Source organism: Mandrillus leucophaeus, unplaced genomic scaffold (assembly GCF_000951045.1).
Source record: "Mandrillus leucophaeus isolate KB7577 unplaced genomic scaffold, Mleu.le_1.0 Scaffold261, whole genome shotgun sequence".
NCBI lineage: Eukaryota > Metazoa > Chordata > Mammalia > Primates > Cercopithecidae > Mandrillus > Mandrillus leucophaeus.
The window spans coordinates 92,164-116,050 of record NW_012102710.1 but is presented as its reverse complement, the minus strand read 5'-3'; the positions used below and the strand labels follow the sequence as shown (position 1 = coordinate 116,050).

The following is a 23,887-nucleotide window of genomic DNA, read 5'->3' as shown; positions in this document are numbered from 1 at the left end:
GTTTCAGGTGAAAAGATTGGATTCAAGGAGCTTAGGAAACTTGTTCAAGATTATGTCGGTAGTAAGGGGAAGCATTAGGATTTGAACCTACATTTTGCTGACTCCAAAACACATTTATTTGTCTTCCCACATGGCCTCTGCCATTCAACCTTGTACTTGCAGAAAACATTGTTAAGAGCAGGACATGACAAAGGTGTTTAGGGGAGCGGTATTAATGACACCAACAATTTGAACATGACTTCCTTGCCTAACATTAGAGAAATGTTTAAACACATCATAGCACCACACAGGCATATTTGTAGCTATTTTATGGTTAATGATGACTATGTAGAAACATGCAAGTGTTTACTAAATAACATTAAAAATTTGTATGTAACCTGATTGCATTTGTGCAGAAATTATGCATCTGAATGGAAAAAGAGTAAGAGAACACACAAAGAAAATATCTTTTGGCTGAGATACAGGATAAGATGTTTTAAAGTCACACAAAACATAATGCTTAAAAAAATAACACCCCACTTTCAGCATTGGATCAATCTTCCAGACAGAAAGTCAGTAAAGAAACATCAAACTTAATCTGCACTAGAGACCAAATGGACCTAACAGATATTTACAGACCATTCCATCCAAAGGCTGCAGAATGCACATTCTTTTCCTCAGCACATGGATGATTCTCAAGGATCAGCCATACGGTAGGTCACAAAACAAGTATTAAAACATTCAAAAAATTGAAATAATATGAAGTATCTTTTCTGACCACAATGGAAAAAAACTGGAAATCAATCACAAGAGGAATTTGGAAACTATACAAATACATGAGAATGAGACAATATGCCCCTGAATGACCAGTGGATCAATGAGGGAATTAATAAGGAAATTGAAACTTTTTTTTTTTTTGAGATGGAGTCTCGCACTGTTGCCCAGGCTGGAGTGCAGTGGCACAATCTTGGCTCACTGCAACTTCTGCCTCCTGGGTTCAAGCAATTCTCTGCCTCAGCCTCCCGAGTAGCTGGGATTATAGGCACATGCCATCATGTCCAGCTACATTTTCTATTTTTTTAAGTAGAGACGGGGTTTCACCATGTTGGCCAGACTGGTCTTGAACTCCTGATCTCATGATACACCTGCTTCAGCCTCCTAAAGTGCTGAGATTACAGGTGTGAGCCAGAAACATTTTTAAAAACAAATGATAATAGAAACATAACATACAAAACCTATGGATACAGCAAAAGCAGTACTAAGAGGGAAGTTTATAACTGAAAGTGCCTACATCAATGAAGAAGAACAATTTCAAATAAACAACCTAACAATGCATCTTAAAGTACAGAAAAACAAGAGCAACCCAAATCCAAAATTACTGGAAGAAATAATAAAGATCAGAGCAGGAATCAGTGAACTTAAAATGAAGAAAACAATGCAAAAGATCAGTGAAACGAAGGTTGGTTTTTTGAAAAGTTAAAGTAGACAAACCTTAAGCCAGATTTTTTAAAAAAGAGAGAAGAACCAAATAAATAAAATCATAGTTGAAAAAGGAGACATTACAACTAATACTGCAGAAATTCAAAAGATCATTAATAGCTACTATGAGCAAGTATATGCCAATAAATTGGGAAATCTAGAAGAAATGGACAAATTCCTAGGCATAGACAACCTACCATGGTTGAAACATGAAGAAATCCAAAACCTGAACACATCAACAATGAGTAACAAGATCAAAGCTGTAATGAAATGGCTTTCAGCAAAGAAAAGCCCAGAAGCTGGTGGCTTCACTGCTGAATTTTGCCAAACATTTAAAGAACTAATGCCAATCCTACTGAAACTATTCCAACAAATAGAGGAGGAGGGACTACTTTCAAACTCATTCTCAGAGGCCAGTATTACCCTGATCCCAAAACCAGATAAAGACACATCATAAAAAGAGAAAACTACAGGCCAATATCACTGATAAATATTGATGCAAAAATCCTCAATAAAATACTATCAAACCAAACTCAACAACACATTAAAAAGATCATTTATCATGACCAAGTGGTATTTATCTCAGGGTTGCAAGAATGGTCAACATATGCAAATCAATCAATGTGATACATCATATCAACAGAATGAAGGATGAAAGCCATGTGATCACTTCAACTGATACTGAAAAAGCATTTGATAAAACTCAGCATCTCTTCATAACAAAAAACCCTAAAAAACTGGGTATAGATGCTTCCACATAATAAAACCCATACATGACAGACCTACAGCTGGTATCATACTGAATGGGGAAAAGTTTTAGTCTTTTCTTTAAGATATGGAACATGACAAGGATGCCCACTATTATCAGTGCTATTCAATATAGTACGGGAAGTCCTAGCTAGAGTAATCAAACAAGAGAAAGAAATAAGGGGCATCCAAACTGGAAAGAAAAAAGTCAAATTTTCATTGTTAGTCAATAACATCTTAAATTTGGAAAAACTTAAAGACTCCACCAAAACACTATTAGAACTGATAAACAAATTCAGTAAAGTTGCACAGTACAAACTCACTGTAAAAGTCAGTCACATTTTTCTATGCCAACAGTGAACAATCTGAAAAGGAAACCAAGAAAGTGATTCCAATTACAATAGCTACAAATTTAATAAAACACCTAGGAATTAACTTAACCAAGTAAGTGAAAGATCTCTAAAATGAAAACTACAAAGTATTGATGAAAGAAATTGAAGAGGATATACAAAAATGGAAAGATATTCCATTTTCAGTGACTGAAACAATCAATATTGACACAATGTCCATACTACTCAAAGCAGTCTAAAGATTTAATGCAATCCCTATCAAAATGCCAATGACATTCTTCACAAAAATACAGAAAACAATCCTAAAATGTATATGGAACCACAAAACACCCAGAATATCCAAAGTTATCATAAAAAAAAAAAAACACTAGAGGAATCACACTACCTGACTTCAAATTATACTACAGAGCTTAGTAAATAAAACAGCATGGTACCGGCATAAAAACAGACACATAAACCAGTGGAACACAATAGAGAACATATAAATAAATCCATAGTCTACAGTAAACTCATTTTCAAAAAAAGTTCCAAGAACATACATTCAGGAAAAGACAGCCTATTCAATAAATAGTGCTGGGAAAATTGGATATCCATATGCAGAAGAATAAAATTAGACCCCTATTTCTCACCATATACAAAAATCAAATAAAAATGGATTACAAATTTAAATCTAAGCCCTCAAACTATGAAACTACTAAAAGAAAACATTGGGGAAACTCTCCACGACTTTGGACTGAACAAAGACTTCTTGAGCATTACCCCACAGGCACCCCAAAAATTGACAAATGGGATCACATCAAGTTAAAAAGCTTTTGCACAGCAAAGGAAACAATCAACAAAGTGAAGAGACAATCCACAGAGTGGGAGAAAATAGTTGCAAGCTACCCATTTGACAAGGAATTAATAACCATAATACACAAGAAGCTCAACAAACTTCATAGGAAAAGATCTGATAATCTGATTAAAAATAGGCAAAAGCTCTTAATAGACATTTCACAAAAGGAGACATACAAATGGCAAACAGATATATGAAAAGGTACTTAACATCGCTGATCATCACAGAAATGTAAATCAAAACTATAATGAAATATCATCTCATCCCAGTCAAAATGGCTTTTAGCCAAAAGACAGGCAATAACAGATGCTGGCGAGGATGTGGAGAAAGGGAACTTTTGCACACTATTGATAGGAATGTAAATTAGTACAACCACTATGGAGAATACTTTGGAGGTTCTTCAAAAAACTAAATATAGTATGATCCAGCAATCCAACTCCATTCCTATATACCCCAAAGAAAGGAAATCAGTATGTTAAAGAGACAGCTGCACTCCTATGTTTATTGCAGCACTATTAACAATAGCCAAGATTTTGAAGTAACTTAAGTGTCTGTCAACAGACAAATAAATAAAGAAAATGTGGCACATATACACAATGGAGTACTATTCAGCCATAAAAAAGATGAGATTCTGTCATTTACAACATAATGGATTGAACTGAAGGTCGTTATATTAAGTGAAATAAGCCAGGCACAGAAAGACATATATTGCATGCTCTCATTTATCTGTGGGAGCTAAAAATTAAAACAAATGAACTGGAGATAGAGAGTAGGGATGGTCACCACAGATTGGGAAGGGTCAGGGAGGGGGAAAAGGAGGATGGTTAATTGGTACACAAACGGAGTTAGAAAGAATTTTTAAAATCTAGCATAACAGGGTGACTATAGTAAAAAATAATTTAATTGTTCATTTTAAGATAATTAAAAGAATATATTTGGATTGTTTGAAACACAAAGGATAAAGGCTTGAAGTGATGGATACTGTATTTACCCTGATGCAATTATGATGCATTACATGCCTGTATCAAAATGCCTCATGTAACTTATAAATATATACACCTACTATGTACCCTGAAAATTTTTAAAATTTAACAAAAAACAAAAGAAGCATTTGTAACTTAGCTTTAAGAAAATGTGGCCAAAGGAAATAGAAAAAGATAATCATTCATCAAAACATTTGTTTTCAATACTTAAAAGAATGCATTTCCAATATAATGAAAATACCATAATGATATTTAGAGTAAGGATTAAATACTGATTTAGAGCAAGTAGAAGAAATAATATTTCAATGAACATTTAACATTGGGATCTCTGAGTATTTAAGTGGGAATCTGCACCCTAGAGAGACGTGAGGGCCTCATACCATGTTGCCTTTTATTTTCTCAATGCATTCAACTCTTTTGCTCCTCAGATTTCATGGTGAAGTTCTAGGTAGTGATTTTTGAAATGAATCAACATTTTTTTTCTAGATGCTGTAGGGCAAATGAATTCAACTGAGTTTTCTTTGTGTGGTTTTTATTGCGTTATCATTTGAAATCTTGCCTTCCATTTACCAAATCATCCATCTGCCAAGCACACATTCAAGAGATACTACTGGGTACTTATGTGTCTTCACATTGCTCAGAGTCTAGTTCAGGAGACAAACGAGTGGGGAGACAATTCTTATATGGGACCTGCCAAGAGTTAATCCTGAGGCTATGTGCACAGAACTCCCAGAGCACTGGGGAGAGGCTCCTACCCCAGCTGAGAGTCAGAGAGATGTTCTCACAGGAGTTGATAGATGAAGACATCCTGAAGGATGAGAAGGATTTAGCTTGGGAAAATCGGATGGTGAGAGAAGGGTAGCACCTCAAGGCAGTGGCAGTGAGTCATGCTGTACAAAGGCATGGAGGCAAGAGAGCATGACCAATTTGGATCAACTGTAGGTGGTTCGTGTGGTCTAGGATGAAGTACAAGCTGGGGAAGGGGCATGGAATGAGGCTGGGAGGCAGCAGAGACAGGATCATGGAGGGCTTTGCATACAAATGGAAGAAGGTGTAGTGAAGCAGAGCAATTGAGTAATACACTGAAAAATGTAAACAAGTCAAATTTAAGCCCCCTACTGAGACGAAGAGGACCATGGTATCCTCAGGAAAATTAAGAGACAATAAAAATTCTGGAATGACCTGAAGTCCCCAGATGAGACTGACAGTATGGACTGGAAGCAGACTTACTTGTAACAGTATCTTAAATTCCTTAAAAAAGAGAATGTGCTTTAGGCATTCTTGTAAACATTCCACCCCATCCCTTTTGTGCTTAATATAGTAAGTAGATGCCACCAAACACTTGGTTAGCTAATTGATGTGAAATTTATGAACAAAAGCAGACTACCCCAAATCATCAGAGATGTAGACAACTGTATAAACCAATGCTATTCCTACTGTTTCTTGCATTCTGTTCAGTGAATGCAAGGAATGCCCACTCTATTGTTACAGGAGATAAATCAACATGAAAGTGGCACATTTCACTCAATGCCAGCCTAGAAGTTTGTGGCGGCTTCCTTTAAATGTTTAAGGATATGATTTCCGCATTGTCCACCCCTCTTTTCTTTATATTGTTGAGGATAAAATAGACACCAATTACTTCTTCAATTTTAAAATCTTATTATTTAAAGCTACTTAAAGAAAACATGGTTATTGCATACAGTAAACATTCAAATATAAGAATTTCATATTGGAAATTTGAAATGATGGCAATTTCAAACTGAGTTAGAAGAAACTTTCATTCTGATGAAAGGCAAGAATTAAGGAAGAAGGATCAACTCTTGTATGTGTTGACCCACAGAGTCCTTCTGATGAGCTCTGCATACAGGGGAATTCAATAAAAGATTCTGATGTGCTCTACCCAGAAAAAAGGACCAGAGCATTTACAAAGGTACCTTGGTGAATGAGTAATGAAAGCTCTGCGTGCATTTATCCTACCAGAACCTAGCGAGAGAGATGCTGTAGCTCATTTCACAGATGAAAAAATGAAGGCTCAGAGAAGTCAAGCAACTTGCCCAGGGTCACACAGCTAGTAAGAAGATGATGTTCTCAGATACATACTGTTTAACTTACTCCCAAGCCCATGTCACAGTGAGAGGGTGCTTATCTTGACCATGCTGTTACTGGAAAAACAAAATCTCTTGAATTACACCACTCAGCCAGGGTATATGGTTTTGGCTCAAAACACCTACCTGTGTTGGTACCTAAAACAAACTTGAAACTTATATTTTAACTATGTGAAACTTCCTAGAGCTCCCCAAGCCACTAACACTCTCCACCCTTCTCTGACTCCTTTCACAGTGGCCCTGTGTTTGGACTGTCCTCTGCCTTGTCTGCCTGATGATCACCTACTCATCTTTTAGAATCAATCCAAGGGCCATCTCCTCTATGAAGACTTTGCAGCCTTCCTCTCCTACCTTCTAACAACCTCTCTGTCCTTTGTGCTTAGAATCAGATCATGGGTCCAGATCCCTGATCTGCCACTTACCAGTTCTGTGACCTTGGGAAGTTACTTCTCTGTGCCTCAGTTTTCTCCCCTGTAAAATAGGACTAAAAATAGCTCCTACTCCATATGGATGCTGTGAGTATTTAAAGAAAAAATAAAGACAAAGAAAGAGAGAAAGAAAAGAGAGAGAGAGAGAGAAAGCAAGAAAGAGAAAGCAAGCAAGCAAGCAAGCAAGCAAGCAAGAAAGAAAGAAAGAAAGAAAGAAAGTCCCTGCAAGGCACATAGCAGCAATGCCTGGCACACAGTAAGTGCCCCAGAAATGTTAGCTAGTACTATGTTTCTCACTGCACCTGGGAACAATTTCTCTCCAAGAGTGTATTTGTTTTTCTTTCTTACATTCTAGGCAGTGATCTCCTTGAGGGCAGAGACCTGGCACAAAGAAAGTGTGTTAGAAATGCTTGTGAAATGAACAATGAATAAATGGGCAAACAGGATCTGGTGGTAGCTGACAAGGCTCCACAGCCAGGTCTCATTGACCTGGATGAACCAATGATCACTAAACTGCACTGCCTTCTCATGGTTGCTGAATTGGATCCCTTCGTAAAATGCCAGGCGGACAACAGGACTTCTGCTTCCCAGCAAACGAGGGAAAGGACACATTTCCGAGTTCCTGGCTTGCTTCTCCCATTCTAGTGCTCAAGTTCTAGCACTAGAGCGTGCTGCTTACTGAAAGGCGCCATCTCCCCATGCCCCAGTACACCGAGGACATGCTTCGTGAAACCCACCACCTGGTATTGGAATACCCAACAGCCACAAAATAATGACTTCCCCATCCTGCAGGTCCCTTCCCAGCTCTGGCTTGGATAACTACTACAGGGACACTCAGTCAGCAAGTCCCAGCCCCCTCCAGAGGTCACAGAGGCATCCTGTAGAGGAAGTGAGACCGCACTGTGACAGAGCGCCATCTCCGCAGACTCAGCCACTTCCAGTCGTAGCTCCACGGGGACCACTGAGTCAGCCATCGTTGCACCTCTTAGCTCAGGGCACCTCTAACCTTGTCATGCTGGGATGCAACAGGAGGGAACAACAAGAGGGAACAGCAGGTGATTTGATAACCCAAATCAAATGGCAACAGCTGTTCTTGTTGTCACTTCAAAAGTACCAGGTCACCAGTGTCCCTTCCAGAGTGCTGCTGGCGAGTGTCTGTGTTCAGCCCCATCATCTGCATTCACAATGTCCACAGCTTGGTCATCCTCAGGGTCTCACCTGCTCCTCCCTCTAAGGTGAGAGCCGCATTCGGTCAGCTCTGTGTATTTCCTCACTGCAGGTCTCCGTGAGAATGATTAGAATTTCACCGGAATAAATGAACTTGTTTTGACGAAGCTAGATGGCTGTAATTGCCTACTTTCTGCTCTGCTTAATTTTGTTATGTTAGACACTGCATATTGAAATTTCAATGTCTGGAGCCTTTAAAATCTCTATCCATCCTTTCCAAAGCAGGATGCATCCGTTTTTAAAGTTCTTCAACTGCATAGAAGGCTTTGGATTCATATTTACCAACATATCCACTTGACCTCTTTTTCTGATACTGGGAGTGGCATTGAAGCTTCTTGTTACCTTATTTGCACAATACTTCAGATGACCTTCTGGGGCTTGAGGCAAAAGCCAGCCCCCTCAGATGGATGTGGAGGCTTCGGATCTTAAGGCAACTTTATAAATGAATGTATTTTGTGATTGCTCCACTGTCTTAAAAAAATTAGATGATAAGGCTACTAGAAGAATCTTAAATCCCAGTACTAAATGGAAGAAATGACCTTTGTCATTCTCAGTGACCTACCCCATATGGATAACCACCACAGAAGCCCATGTTCACTGCTTTTGGGCAATGAGTTTGAGATTCTGCTCAGCCATGACCTATCAAGTGGCCCACGTCAGCCCGAAGGATTGTGACTAGGAAGCATGACTTCTATCCTGAGCTGCTCCTTAAGACCTGAGGATCATTCCTTGGGCTATTTCTGGCTTTGCATCTCCCTCTATTTCAGAACGCTTCACTGGAACCACAGCTGACCACATCCCACCAGCCTGTGACTACCAACTGAGGACAGAGGCCATAGCTCCACCATGAAACCCAGCAACTGGAAAACTGCCAGGAATAACGAGTGAGTGAAAAGGAATGGAATGAAGGCAGGGAAGGTAAATAGCTACTGAACCACGATGTGCAAGTCAGGAAACAAAGTAGCATTAGACTCTCCCAGAGTGAGAGTAGAGAGTGGGTGCTGTGTTTCTCTGCGTGGCTCCAGCACAACAAACAATGATGGGTACACAGAAGGTGCTCAATACATGATGAGAATGAACACAAACGGGGCACTTTCTGTCCCCAGGCCCTGTGCTAAGCCCTTTACATGGACTGTCTGACCCAATCCTGGAACTAAACCCTACAAGGAGCTGATGTTATTTTTGGCAAAGTGAACGAAGGCTCACTGATAGATGCTGACTCTAGCGAAGGCAGGAAAGACATGACCCAATTCCTATCAATGTCATCAGTCTCCCATGCTCACTAGCAAGGGAGCAGCATTCTGCGGTGGAGCTCATGGATTCTAGGGTCAGGCTGCCTGAGTTCAAGTCCCAGTTCTGCCACTTGTATGTAAAGCTGGGAGACTTACTTCACTTACTGAAACCCTCGCTGCCTCACTTTGCTACAGGGATGGTAATGGGGTGCAGGGTCCGCTATGAGACTACTTCAGTCACAAGATACACAGCAAAGAACCTGACCTGCAGCAAGCACTGTGTTCATGTGGAAGCCTCAAAACACTACTCCCTATTGCCAAAAGCCACACATGATTTCCTTGCTATCATTGTCAGGAGAGGGGTAGTGCCTTCTTTCCCTTTCACAGGTCTGACCTCAGTCTTTGTGGGCCACAGGATGTGGGGACCTGGTGGGCCTTGACCACAGGGTGAAAGTCAACCATTGACAGATGACAATAAGAGGAGTGGGGAGGAGAAGGAAGGAAATTTGGTGTTTATTAATCTGTGTTAAATGCAGCTAAAAGATGTAACTAAGAATCTGTCCAAGATCTTGCTATAGGGTGAGTGACCAAGTCTAGGATAGACTTCAAAGTCCCAGCTTCCTATGTGGGGTCAACTGAGGACACATAGTGTGGAACTTCTTTATCTGCAGGAGGAAGAGCATCTTCCCTGTTTTAAACTAAAACTCTCCTGGTCCCTGACAAGATGATATGCCTAGCAGTACAGAGCAGCCTTCTGAATTGTGGAGAGAACAACTTCATAGACCATCACGCCCCAGGCCTCGCCACCCATCCGCATTATGTCAGTTGCCCCGCAAGAGAGCCATTCTGACTGCGGAGACCGGAGGTTTGGGAGGTCATAGCCCTAGCTACCCTGGCTGGGAGCACCCGCCGTCCACCCATACTCCTGGGCTGACTTTGGTTTCCTTCTGAGCAGAGACCAGTGGGCTCTTTAGTGGTTCAGGGCCACCAAAATGGCATGGGCATGAGGATGGGCGGGTGGGGAGTACAGCTGATTCTGGCTGTTGTCAGGCCTGGATTTGGCCCTCGGGCATCTAGGCTGTAGAGAGAAAGAATCTCCTTCTTTTACCCACCACCAAATCTGTTACATGTTGTGCAGAGAGTCCTTATGAAGCCTTAGAAATACCTGTGTTTCAGCATGGGATTGGATTTCTTCAGGAGACTCTTTGGGGCAGTATATTGATTCTCCTAAGGGATGACCAGTGCCTGGCTGGAGGCATAGGGGCAGTGAACTCACCAATAACCTATTTGAACTTGAGACAACAACAAGGGAAGCAGTAACAAAGCATTCTGTGACAATGGGACATTGCTAGCCTTTGAATAATTAATTCCAAGAGACATATAGATATAGGACTGAACCCTGACAAATTCCAGGTTTGATGCTTTGTTAATTAAACCCCGTCCTCCATTGAAAACACACACACACACATACATCTGGTACAGAACACAGACACTGTGCTATATTACCAGTACCTCATTTTAACTTCTTGGGTCAGGATGCATATAAACCTCTGGAGTACTTTTCAGACTCACCAAAACATAAAATCATTCGATTGATCTTACCCTGAGGTAGTTGAGGGTGAAGTTTGTTAGCCCCATCCTGGTGATGTTTTTGGACAGCTGATCCAGGACCTGAGGATCTTGTGCCTAAATGGAGAAAAAACCCCACATGTATTTTATCACTACAGGATGGTCCTGAGAAAATCTCAGACTGTGCTACAGCTGCTAAGGAAATGTAATCCCGACATTGTCGATTTTATTTGGAGGGCAGGCTGCTGGAGGTAATTTAATTTACATTTCGAAGACACTTGCATATAACACTCAAGGACATTTTCAGATCAATTGTGCAAGACTGGGGAAAAACCAAACTGCTCAGATGTGCTTTCAGTCCTTGGGAGAAATGACATTACTTCCTCTTGGAGAGGCCTTGGCACTCAGGTCTCCAGCCTGAGTCACAGAACTCTGCCAGGAGAGCTCCAGGTCTAATGCCCTCTTTAGAGAGAAGCCAGTCCCCCTGGACTGGGCAGATCCATGCTTCAGGACTGGTCTTTGTTTCCTGCTGTAATAGTGGTGGTGTTTTTACAGCCTGGGGTTGAGGGCTGTATTGGAAAACTTAGCCACTGACTCGAACTACACACACACACACACACGCACGCATACACACGCACGCACACACACACACACGTATATATATGGAGAGACAGAGAATTCTAACTCTCCTCCCCATTAAGCTAGTCTGGAAATAGATATCCCCAACAATTTTTATCCTGCAGGACTGTAAGAGTAAGTATCATATTTTCCAAAATGTCAGCCACATTTTAAGAAGGGATGTAAAGTACCATGGGCCACACCAAATGTTCTGTTTGGCTAGAAGAAAATGAAAATTCTTTCTGGGATCCATTTTAAAATGAGTCTCTTGGTTGATGTTCTTTCTTTCTGTTTGCCTTTCCTTCTTCCTTAATTGATATAAGCAAATTGGCACTAAACAGAGGGAGAGGGAAGTAAACATCCCCTTGTCTCCACGTCTGCCTTCGTGAGACTAGGTTATACTAATGTGACTTATTCTTTTCTGTACATACCTTTTCTCATAGTGATACTACCAATTGGATTTGTGTAGATAAATAAAAAATGCAGGAGAAAACAGAGCATGTCAGTTTCATGTCAATTTCCTAAAAGAGGTCTTCCCTGACATTGAGCCTATATTCTTAAACCACTCTGATGTGCTAAGAAGAGTTTGTTCTATCAAGTAGTCAGGGTCAACCTCAAGGAACTTACATTTCAGTCAGAAGAGAGGAAAGCTAATAATAAAGGAATGCAAAAATCTTGTTCCTGCTGCTGTGGCTACTGATGATGATGACAGCCAATTGCCGAAACTCGTAGAGGACACACTATAGGCCAGGCATTGTTCTAAGTGCTTTACAGTCATTAACTCTTAATTTGATGATCTGAAACATGCTTTATTACTGTACCCATCTTATAGATGAGGGACTAGAAGCACAGAGATGTCACATCATTTGCCCAAACTCATCCAAGAGCAAGGGTCCAACCCTATGTGGTCTCAGTCCAGGGCCCAGGTTCCCAACTATTATCCTTTGCTGCCTTTTAGTCTATTTTGAGAATACTGGAAGTGAATATTCCAGACTTCCTCGGAGAGAGTGGAGGATGTAAACTAAGCTTTAAAAACCAAGGGCTTGGAGCATAAACAGCCAGAAATCATGGAGCAGGAAAGTGGGGTGCCACAACAAAAAGAATAAGGCTAATGGGAAAGGCAGAGCTTGCATTAACTAGTCAGAAAGAGGTGGCTGACAACTAATGTGTGGAGAAATAGCCGGGAATGGGACAGCTGGGAGACAAAGTTAGAACCACCGCGGACAAAATCTTGATTTTGCTACTTCTGGGCTAAAAAACATGGGGCAACTTATTGATTCTCTGAACCTCAGTTTCCTCACTTTTAAAGTAGGAATAATACTAGCTCAACTCTCTGCCTGACTGTGAGAATTCAATAGCATGAGATACACAAAATGTTTAGCTGAAGGCCTGGCAGAGTAAAAAATCAGGAAATGGTAGTTACTGTTACGTTATTTTCTTTTGATTGTTCATGGTCTTTAAAATTAGGCTTATGAAGTCTGATTTTGCTCCAAAGATTTTCATGGAAGCATCATGTATTATAGAGGAGAGACTTAAATTTAAGTTGATGCCTTTGACGACTTATTAAGAGATTGCACCTGACTAGTTCCTACTTACATTTAAAATACATCTCTAGATTGGCATAGAACCCACACTTGCACCTAATTTGTGCTCAGTAAATTTGATGTGATTTATGGTCAAACAAAACCAACAGAAGCCAAAATATTCCACTTCAAATTTAGCACCGTGATCAGGGAGGACCAACTTCTGACACGAATCTGAAGATATAGGAGTCCCATGTCCCATCAGATGGTTCTAATCAAAACTGGAAACTGTTTTCCTAACTTCTTGTTTTATTTCATTCCCCAGTTATACGTAACAGGTTTATTAGCCCAAGCAGAGCAGTAATTGATAATGACTGAATGGAATTTAAGAAAAGTACAAACTGTTTATTGAAGTAACCTCAATTTGGAGTTCAAAATAATAAAATATAAAAAAACAGTCACACAATGTACCAATCTTGGAAAGAAAAAGGGGAGAAAAGGGCCTGTGGATTAAAATGGTTGAGAACAAAACTCAATATTTAGAGTTAATTACCTAAAGCGTGACAACTACTGGAATTCTTTCACAGAGAGAGGACTGGGTTTTTCCCCTTGAGTGAAATGAAGGAGGAAAAAAAAAAAAAAAAAGAAAGCAAAACAGAAATTAAATTACTTACATGCATGGCTAGGATGCTTCTCGGGACTAACTCTCGGTATTGTCTAATGGTAAAGTGCCATGTTTTTATTCTCATGAGATCATCAAAGGTGAACTCCAAGATCAGTCTGCCTTCTGTACACACCTAGAAGTGACAAACAACAGTCATTCATTATGCACTTTGTGAAAGCCACTTTTTGTAACTCACATATCAGCTACTCAGCGTGGTCTCCCTTTCTGTCCTTGGGCAGTGCTAGCTCTTGGTAAAGATGTGACACAAGTGATGTGTCCACTGCACATGGTACAAATGTCAGCTCTAAAATCAGTGGGTTCAAGAGACTGTACAGCTGCTTATTGGCTGTGATGTGCTAGTAATTCTACTATTTACTGCTGAAACTCTATGACCCTCAGTTTCTTCATCTGTAAATATGGAGATAAAACCCATCTTATAGTGACATTGGGTCAAAAAGTTTTCCTCCACTTTCATCATCCTTCAACCACAGAGGCTTGAGCTCTTATTCTAATCTTGGTTATCCTACTCTGGGACAAAGTACCCAATAAACTCATTCATGGTTAAGTGTAAGTTACTACAACTTGATCCAACTGGAGGAAGTTTTTATTTCGAAAATGAAATTCCAGAGGACAATGCTTAACCCAAGGCAGTTAGTATCAGTTACTGACATGTGGAAAATAGAGGTATGTGTCAAGAGTATATTCCTTGAATCTCAGCACATCAGCAATGATAAATTCTGCTAGCATAAAAGGCCAGTCTTAGGGGGATGGGACACTTTATCTTTCTAAGAAAAATATATATTATTAATGAAACATAATAGAATTTTGAAGGGTCTCTTCCTTGATAGAGTAATCAGTGACAGAGTAGCATTTTAATCTTTTTTTATATTCATAGCATTTTTAGCGTGTAGTTCCTATTTTATTTACCATTCCTTTCGCTATTAACAACTTTGAAATCAAAGAAAGTGCTAGGCAATCACAAACCACTGAGCCTATGTCAACTCTGAGCTAGAAGTGGCGGTAGTGTATTGGTTCAGTTTAAATAGTTACAACTCATTAATCAGACCATTTCTGCCCTAGGAAAGCAGTACAAAATAGTGGGTGCATACTTTGGCATCAGAGGGTACTGGTTTTGAATCCCAATTCTACTTTTTACTCATTCTGGAAATTTGGGGAAAATCTAATAAATTCCCCAAATTCCAGTTTTTCTCATCTGTAAAATGGAAATAGAAATATCCTTGGGTAAGGATGTTAGGAAAATACATTAAATAAAGTTATGTACGTAGGCTACCTGGAATTCTGCCTGGCATGTAGTAGGATAGCAGTAAATGATAGCACTGCAGATAAAAAGAATGCTACCCAAGAAAACACAAAGCCCTAGACCAGTAATGGTCATCGTGTGCCACCTGAGACCTAGGGCTTCACTAGTGGCGACATCTCAGGGGCTCTGCTGGGAGGAACTGGGCCTCCATCTCGGCTTTGAGATCCTCATTGACTTTCTGGATTTCACTGAGCAGCTTTGATTTTTCAGTTTTTTACTGCATTGGGCTTCTGATCAAGCTTTTTGGAGAAAGATTTCCTAGACTAAAAACAAACATACAATACTCCAGACACTTGAAAAAACACACTCAAAAACAAATAAACGAATAAGTAAAAATTAATTAACTGAAGAGAGAATGTAAGTATTTGTAAAACTACAGTCCATGAAGATAGTGAACAATTTATATCAGCCTTTTATGAAATATTAATAATTACTTTCTTCTTTGGAAATTTAATACAAAACACCATCACTAATTGGGTTGCAACTTGGTCCACAGGACTGGGTTGGGTGCATTCCATGCGCTCAAATTGAAGGTAACATGTTCTTTCAACAAGTCAAATGCCAGTACAGAAGAATTACTAACAAGTGTTGATGGGACACTACTCGAGAAAGATGCTGTTAATGTGTGCCATCTTTGTCTTATCAAAGATCTCAGAGACACTGTGGGATAATTGTTGATAATCTGGGTGAAGACCTTTGCTTCAGATCCAATTAGCAGGATCTGTGGGTAAACTCAGGCATGTGGGCACCTTGCCTTGAAACCCCTTGACTGTGTAGTCTTCAGAGCCTTGTTTCTGGTGTCTCAGCCATGAGAGTTGAGTGCATAGAAATGGGAGAAGACTTCAGTGTCCCCAAACCTCTCCCCTTGAGCATCATCAACTTTGGAATTAATTTACCAAGACATTAAAAAGAGTTGCATGGAGATTAAGCCACACAATTCCCCCTGGGGTGTCGGCATGACAGAAGCCACCTGTGGTGACAGCTTTCACAAAAGGGAGGTAGCTATGGGGAGCCATCAACAGTGAAATGTCTTGACAAAAACAGGACAGGGATATTTGGATGCTATAATCCTCTTTTTAAAGGGCGAGATTATTGGATATTTAAACAAATACTAGCTTAGTTAAATGTCAGCGTTTAAAAAATTATCTAGTATATTTGTTTTGCATTTGTGAACCACAAACGCAGGGCAGGTGAAGGGTCTGGTTTACTTCTATTGGGAGAGAATTTCATAATGAGAAAGCATGTATGTAGTCCTACTGACAGATGACTCAATTGGAGCATCTGTAAGGTCAAGTTAAATTGTGTCCTTTGTTCACAGTAACAGAGTGAGCTAGTTGGGGACCTTTCTTGCAGTCAAACTGTCATGGGCCTACAAATGGAAAATTGCAGCAAGCCTTGGGCTCCTCTAATTTTCAGTCAAAACCAAGGGTTTAACTGGAGTATAGCATGTGCAAGGCAGGAATCCTTAGAATCAAATCTGAGTTGACTATGTTTTCTTTAAGGAAAAATAAATGACTTCCTTGAATGAAAGGTCAGAGGAGGATTTTGGTCACGGCTGGTCTTCCCCAAGTAATTACACCCACACCTTCCAGGGCCTAGACAGCCACTCCACACCCTGTACCCATCATAGAAATTAAAGGAAACCAAAGGCTTTGTGATTTGCTTTACATGCAACAGCCAGCAAATGGAATGGAGGCAAATAAGAGAAAATATATACGTATTTCCTATTTAGAAATTATAAAAAACAGGCATAGCCTATAAAAGGGAATTAACATATTCTCTCTTCAGAAAAATTCTGTGCATTCCTCTTAATCAATACAATTAATGTAGCTTTTATCTGAAGTCGGCCTTTTTTTTTTTTAAAAAAAAAGATGCCTTTCACTTGGAATCCAAAATCAAAAGGGTCCCCAATTAAGAAAACATTTTCTGTTGTGCTGAATTCATGTTACCGTACTGTGAGCTCTGACATTTTGTTTCTGTGGTAACCAAAATCAGCTGATTAGTTGGCATGGCAACAGAAAAGATGTAATCCCAGCAGACACACTCTAATCAATGCCCCCAGTACAGATGGTCTCCGGAGGATCAACAAGAAAGAGGCTGGCAGGCATTCAGCCGATCACGTGCTAGCTTGAGACTAGGCCAGGAACAAGAGAACTAAAAAAGAACATTTCTCAAACTAACCAGTAGCTTTTTAACCCTTTTCTTTCTTTGGCTAATTGTAACGCAATATTGACTGTATATTTAGCTGTATAATACAATGATTCTCATATAGCTTTGATGAAATCAAGTGTGCTTGTTAAGTGGGAGTGTTTATATAATTTTCTTAGTTTGTATGCTTGGAACAGCATGCATGGAGTAGTGCTTTTAGATTAACAGTTGTGCAAAGCTCATTGTATTTTCCTTAGTGGTACTTCATATGTAAATACATACATATGCATTATACATATATATATATATACACACACACACACACAAACACACACATGATCTGATCATTGATATTATAACTTGGTTAGAGTCAGGAGAAGAGTAGAAATTCTGAAATATAATGTGGTATACAGGCTAAGGTAAGAAGGATGAACTGTCAAAGACATAAGTAAGTATTCATATAGAAAAACTGGTGGGTGCACTTCCATGGTACTTCTCTGTAGTAGTAAATACTTTCATAATAACAAATTGAGAACAGAGAAAACATCAACCAATCTTTATAGAGATGATAAGAGTGTCCAGTAATGGCCATAACTTTGTTGTGGTTTGTAAAATCTAAAATTAACCCCAAGAATGTACCCTAGAAAGTGTTCCTCCCCAGAATCCACCAATGTTCACATCCTCAAATATAAATATTACTCGGAGTCTTAAATTCTGAAAACCTTGGTGTCTGCTCTTCTGATTATTAAACCTTGTTTTCCGTTTGATTAAAAAACTGAAAACACAAAAGAAAGGCTTTATAATGTGTGTTTTAAAATTCTAATTACACATTTATCCATAATCGATAATGTTCCTGGTATCAGGAAATTGCAAAATGCTCATGATACTCCCGAGGAATAGTTAATATTTCTGTTGATTAGGATTGCAGCTGATTTTTGAATCACGAGTTGACCAAATTTTCATAAAAGCAACTCAGAACCACTGGGTCAAATGCTATTTGGGGAATGAGAGTTTATTGATAGCCTAAATTAGAACACTGCGATGCTGCCTGCACACAGTATGCTAAGTACTAATAGCAGGCTTCCCTTTAAAAATAAGCATTGGCTTCTGGACCCTTTTTCTTTGTAAAAAGGTCTGAAAGGTCATTAGCCCACTGTTTTGTAGTAAACAGTCATAATATTTTATTACATGTAAATGAGTTATTTTTAATTAATATAAGAACAATAATATTGGAAAGGTTTTTGAGTATTATAATAATCACCAAGGAGCAAAAAAACAAAAACCAAAAAATCGAGAGAGGAAAAAAAGAAAAAAAATGGATCCTTTCAAATTTCCTAAAAATAAATGTGCATAATTAGCATCTGGACTAAGTCCACGTAACTGAGCTCCATTTCTCAGAAAGTGATATTTTTCATCACGGTATGGAAATATTCATTTCAAAAGTCGGCAAATATACTTCCTTGGAGTCGCGTCAGATGGGTGGTCCAAACAATTGCTGCTTGGGGCAAGGGAGCTGTGTGTAGGGGAGTGCTCAGGTCTTTCTGGTGACTGCCTTAGACACCTGAACAAACCACTCAACCATCTGAGAGGAAAATTTCAGGATAAGAAAGAATGCAACACAGGAAAACCCTAGTTTCTGGATTTGAATGAAAATAACACTTTATCGATTTGTCAGAAGAATGGGATTCTTTTCTATCTAAAACCAGTCCCAAATGTTCAGCACTAAACCTTCAGAGAAGCTATGTTCATTTATGAATCAGTTTTGGCCTGAGAAAGAAAGAAACTGAGTAAATATATAAAAGGACTACGACAAAATGCATTTTTATTTTCAATGGCTACTGGCTTTGGAAGCAACTCCTTAATTACAGCAAAGCTTTTAATTTAATTATCATGGATTTTTTTTCCCCCTTACAGCATAAGGAGTTGGTATGTTTCTCTTGAATTACCTAAAAATAAACACTAAGCCTAGAGGAAAAAAGAAAAAAAAAAAAAAAACAATAAGGAAGCAGCAGAGAAAGGCTTTCTCTGCAGTGCTAAGACTTTGTAACACTAGAAATGAATGGCTCGCAAAATGAATGGCTTGCATGTCCCTCTGATCTACAAGATTATGTAAATGTTCTGCATCTCCAGAATGAAGTGAGACATGGACAGATTAAACCATCATTCAGGTGATCATTACTTTCCATGTAGCAAAAGTCTATTGCCAGCCAGGACTTCTGCATCCAGTGTGAAGCTTCTTTGTCTCTGAATGACAACTTTCCTCTCTGCCTGTTTAGACCAGGAAGAAAGAAAAACCCTACCCTTTCCTACATTTTAAAAAGTCTACTGACAAAATTAAGATGCCATAGAATCAATGGTATTTGATGATTTGTTTTTGCATTTTATAACCATTTCCTTTGCCTTTGGTTTTGTACACCAGCATGGGCACTGGAGAGATGAAACTATACCAACAAGATCAATGAATAAATATATTTTTATTCTTGCAGCAAAATTGCATAAGTAATAAACGCATCTTCAGTTTCATACATTGGGCTTTTGCAGTTAACCCTGATGATTCAACCTCTCTTAAGCATAAAGAGAGGGTTGTCATTTGTGTTTTGAACTGAAAGAGATAGCTGCTATCATTAATATCACAAATTAGTTTCATGTTGAGTGTTAGTCAAAATGCAGTGAACTAGTGTTCATTAAAATAAACTTCTGTTTGTCAGATTCTGTGATTAAATATTTGTTCTTACTAATTCTTCTACCTGCAAAAAGACATAAAGAGATTATCTGTAGTGTTCCAGAAAGGTCTTTGGTGAGAGGGAACACTCCATATGTCAATTTTCTATGTAGGGCAAGGATCGTAGATCTAAAATGTATAGAAGATGAGGTTAAAGATCTGTCTCTTCTGTTTTTCATTTCACAGCCTCCATGGGGCTTTGAATTCAGCCTCAAACATTGTGATAATCTGATCCTGACACTTGACCTCCCCTCATTCACTCTTTTATAGGTATACTTGTTCAGCTGCTTATTGAATTCCCTAATTTCATTGACATTTTAAAGTTTTTATGTTCCTTTACAGATTACAGTTGGGTCATGGTTAGAGGATTCTTCCCTTATTCAAATTTGAATCCAGCTCCAAAAAGTTATTTCAGTAACAAAGCACAAATACAATGCTGACCACGCAAAAACAGGATATGTTCCTTCAGCTATAGTAGATATTTTGTATAAAACAACAATTCTAATCTAGCAACTAAAATTTAAAAGGCAGTAGAACCTCTCTTCCTCTTAGTTTTTGGCTCCCTCCTCTTTGATTTTCATGTGCTCAGTATCTCATGCACACATCTTAGAACAGTGTTCACCCCAAGAGTCAAGCCATGTCACAGACAAGGAATATTCTCTCATGGTGTTGAAAGTATCTGGGAGACCAGCAATCAGCCCCAGGTTCCATAGGAAAACCATAATTATTATTCTTTAATGCACTCAGAGTAGGAAAAGCCGGGCATGTGACAGAGCCTGTCCTGTACCTTGGTAAACATGGGCTTCCCGTGCTGGGTGACCATGGTACACTGGTCGCAGTCCACCGTGATGGATGAGTTGTGGTATGACTCTTTCGAGTGTTTGAGAATGTAATACAGGTCGGTCACCCCTCCTTCAAACACAGTGCTAAAGTAACGGGGGATGAGGGTCCTGCCGATAGCTGGGAGAGAAACACAGAGAAACAAACCATTAACAAAAATATCCCACCAGCCCCACACACCCAACACCATTGCCAAACCTCCTAAAACCAGATACTGATCATCTCAAGAAACCATAGCAAGAGGCAAATTTCTCTTTAAAAACAGCCGTGACCCTTCTGGGTTACAGTTAATAAAATATAATCCCCAACTATTCAGGAAAAATGTGTCCAGTCATCTCTCCAGATTTTGTGTCCACTGCAAGTCAATAAAATAAGGGTTAGTACTTTAAAAATAATAGGAGGGAAATGCATGAACTACTTTGGACCTTGTATACTTTTGGAATGAACATGTTTGTAAAAATAAGACACTTCCAATCTACTTGGACTTTTTAAATGCATCATGTATAGGCCAGTTACCCAGTCATGTTTTATTTTTATTATTAGTAGTGATAATATAAATTTTAATAACATAATGCTTTGTAGTGTGTAAAGCATTTTGGTATTCTCTCATTGGATCTTCAGAACAACCCCAAGAGAGTGCAGGACTGATACCCGAAAATGTTATTATGGTGGGGGGGGGGGGGGGTGAGGAGGTTATTTTGAACGTTTCAAGGTCACATGACTTGTAAGTAAATATTTGGGGTCTCTAACTGCATGTCTATAAACACCTAAAATATCTGCTCTTCCCAACACGATGTCTCTGACTGCTTTAAACAATGGAAATCTTTAAAAAATAATTCCCATCTCCATATACAAAGAGATCCATAACTATGTAAATGCTGATTATTCTACCTGCTTTTGGAGCTGTATAAGATATCTCTCTAGAATAAAAGGCTCATTTTAAGAGAAGTTGATCCCTTTCACTTGGTCTAAATTGGTCTCTTTCATTCCATGTGTCTGGTCCTGCCCCATTTTAGTTTCAGCGATTGTGTAAGTAGCTGGGCCTTTCTGACATAGGACGCTTAGAAATCTCTAACAAGCCCTTTTTTCAGCAGTGATTTGAAATCCTCTTACACTGGAAATCCCAACTCATAATATCAGAATTTTAAGGCAAAGTTCTAAAGCACTCTCAAGCAATCCAAGGTTTTTAATAAATGTCTTACATTCACTATATAATACCCTTTGAAAGACAAAAATAATGTTTAAGATAAATAAACTACCGAAGAAAGCTTTAGCTAGGAAAGATCACCCAATCGTCACTTGAATGTTTTAAAATATTTAATTTCATTATAAAAGAATCAGTGATAATCCATTTTGTATGGATCTATATCTCTTTTGTACATGAACTTGGAAAAAATAAGTATAAAGGAAATACCCTGCCAAATTGTTTTCTGAAATGATTTTAAGGAATCCCCATACAGATGACTAGTCTCTAAATAATTTACACAGTTGTTATTGCCTCATATTTGCTGCAGGTAAAATCAATCAACAAGTGTGTGCTAAATATTCCAGGATTTTCAGTGATTCCATCCTAGATAATCCTTCTACATGCATTTTCTAAATACTGCCTAATCTCTAATACTGCATGCTCATTTTCTAAATATAAAATTCAAATGAGAGTAATTTGAGTCCACCATGTCCTTTAACAAATGCATAGCTAATATTATAAAGAAAACTTTGTAATGCTAAAATCCGTATTGTACTTCACTACACAGATAAAATTAATTGAATGCATTTCAAATATTCTAACTTAAAGCTAATTATCATAAATCAGCCTAAGTAATTTGACAATTTGGGATTCATACTGTTGAGAATAAATGCAAACTATAAAAATGCAGATGTAGGCCAAAGAATTGTCACATTAAAAAGGTTATGGCAAATAACCACCATTGGATTAGGAACATTATACTTTATTTATCACGAATCCTGCACAAGTTAATTCCTTTAGATCACTGTTTGCTACATATCACCATCGTTTTCATTCATAGTAAAATAGAAGTTGAAAGGGAGAAACGTTTGAGAGTCTTTAACTTTAAACCTAAGTTTTTAATTACTTGCCCAAATCCAGAAAATGTACAAATTATATAGTAAATACACTTAAAGAGAAACATAGCTTTGCTTTATTGAATAATTTCTAGCACTCTAGGAAATGGTTGCCATGGATACTGGAGGTTTGTTTTCAGTCCTGTTTCCTTTGAGAGCCTGCCCTCCCATTTTTCCATGGTCCTGTTTAGACCATTAGTCACAAAGGTTCATTATCCACCATAGTAGACTAAACCCACAGTCCGGTGGCCGCAGTAAACCATGACAATGGTATTCACGCCCTTGAGTATGCAGTCTCCTCTCCATAAATCTGAACTTGGCCCTGTGATCTGCTTTAATCAATTGAATGTGGCATGAGTATCCTTGTATCAGTTTTGGGCTACACCTTTAAAAGAACTGGAAGCTTTCACTTTGTTCTCAGGAAGAAGTCAGTTGCTACATACAAAGTCCTGCTACTCTAAGACTGCCAGACCATGAGAAGCCCAACCTAGTCATGTGGAGAGGTCATGTGAAGGAGAACTGAGTCTTCCATCCAGCAACCCCAACTGAGCTTCCAGCCAACAAACAGCAGTAACTTGCATGGGAGAAGCTGTCCAGGAAGTGAATCCTTGAGCTCCAATTGAGCTGCCTCAAGCTGGTGTCACATGGAGGGAAGACGAGCTGTCCCTGACATGCCTTGCACAAACTTCAGAATCATAAGTAAATAAAAGAAATGTTTGTATTTTAAGCCAACATGTTGGGGTGTTTTTTAATGTGTCAGTAGATAATTTTCAACCACACTACCCACAAAGGTAGTCAAATAAGAATTCTTCCCTGAAAGAAAGAGGGAAGTTTTGCCAGGAAAAACTTGCAAGTCATGGAAATATAGGAGGCTGAATACAGAAGAAAAGCAAAGCAAATTGACAGAGAGGCTTCGTGGGCTGATGGGCCCTAGTCTCAGCTGGGAATAAAGCCAATGCCATCCCTCAGAGGTCATACTTGTGTGAGGTGTGCCCCTCCTTTTCTTTCTTTCTTTTTTTTTAATTGGCTCAAGCT

General features: G+C 39.0%; 1 protein-coding gene across 1 annotated transcript in view; it reads right to left on the bottom strand.

The window, feature by feature from the left end:
- Window positions 1-23,887, bottom strand: part of LDB2 (LIM domain binding 2) — a 164,971-nt gene that overhangs the window by 67,373 nt on the left and 73,711 nt on the right. The window contains exons 2-4 of the mRNA XM_011984101.1: window positions 20,718-20,890; window positions 13,750-13,872; window positions 10,968-11,051 (exon numbers count right to left, since the gene is read on the bottom strand). Of these exons, the coding sequence (XP_011839491.1) occupies window positions 10,968-11,051; window positions 13,750-13,872; window positions 20,718-20,753 (243 nt within the window). The 5' untranslated portion in view covers window positions 20,754-20,890. The remainder of the gene's footprint in view (window positions 1-10,967; window positions 11,052-13,749; window positions 13,873-20,717; window positions 20,891-23,887) is intronic.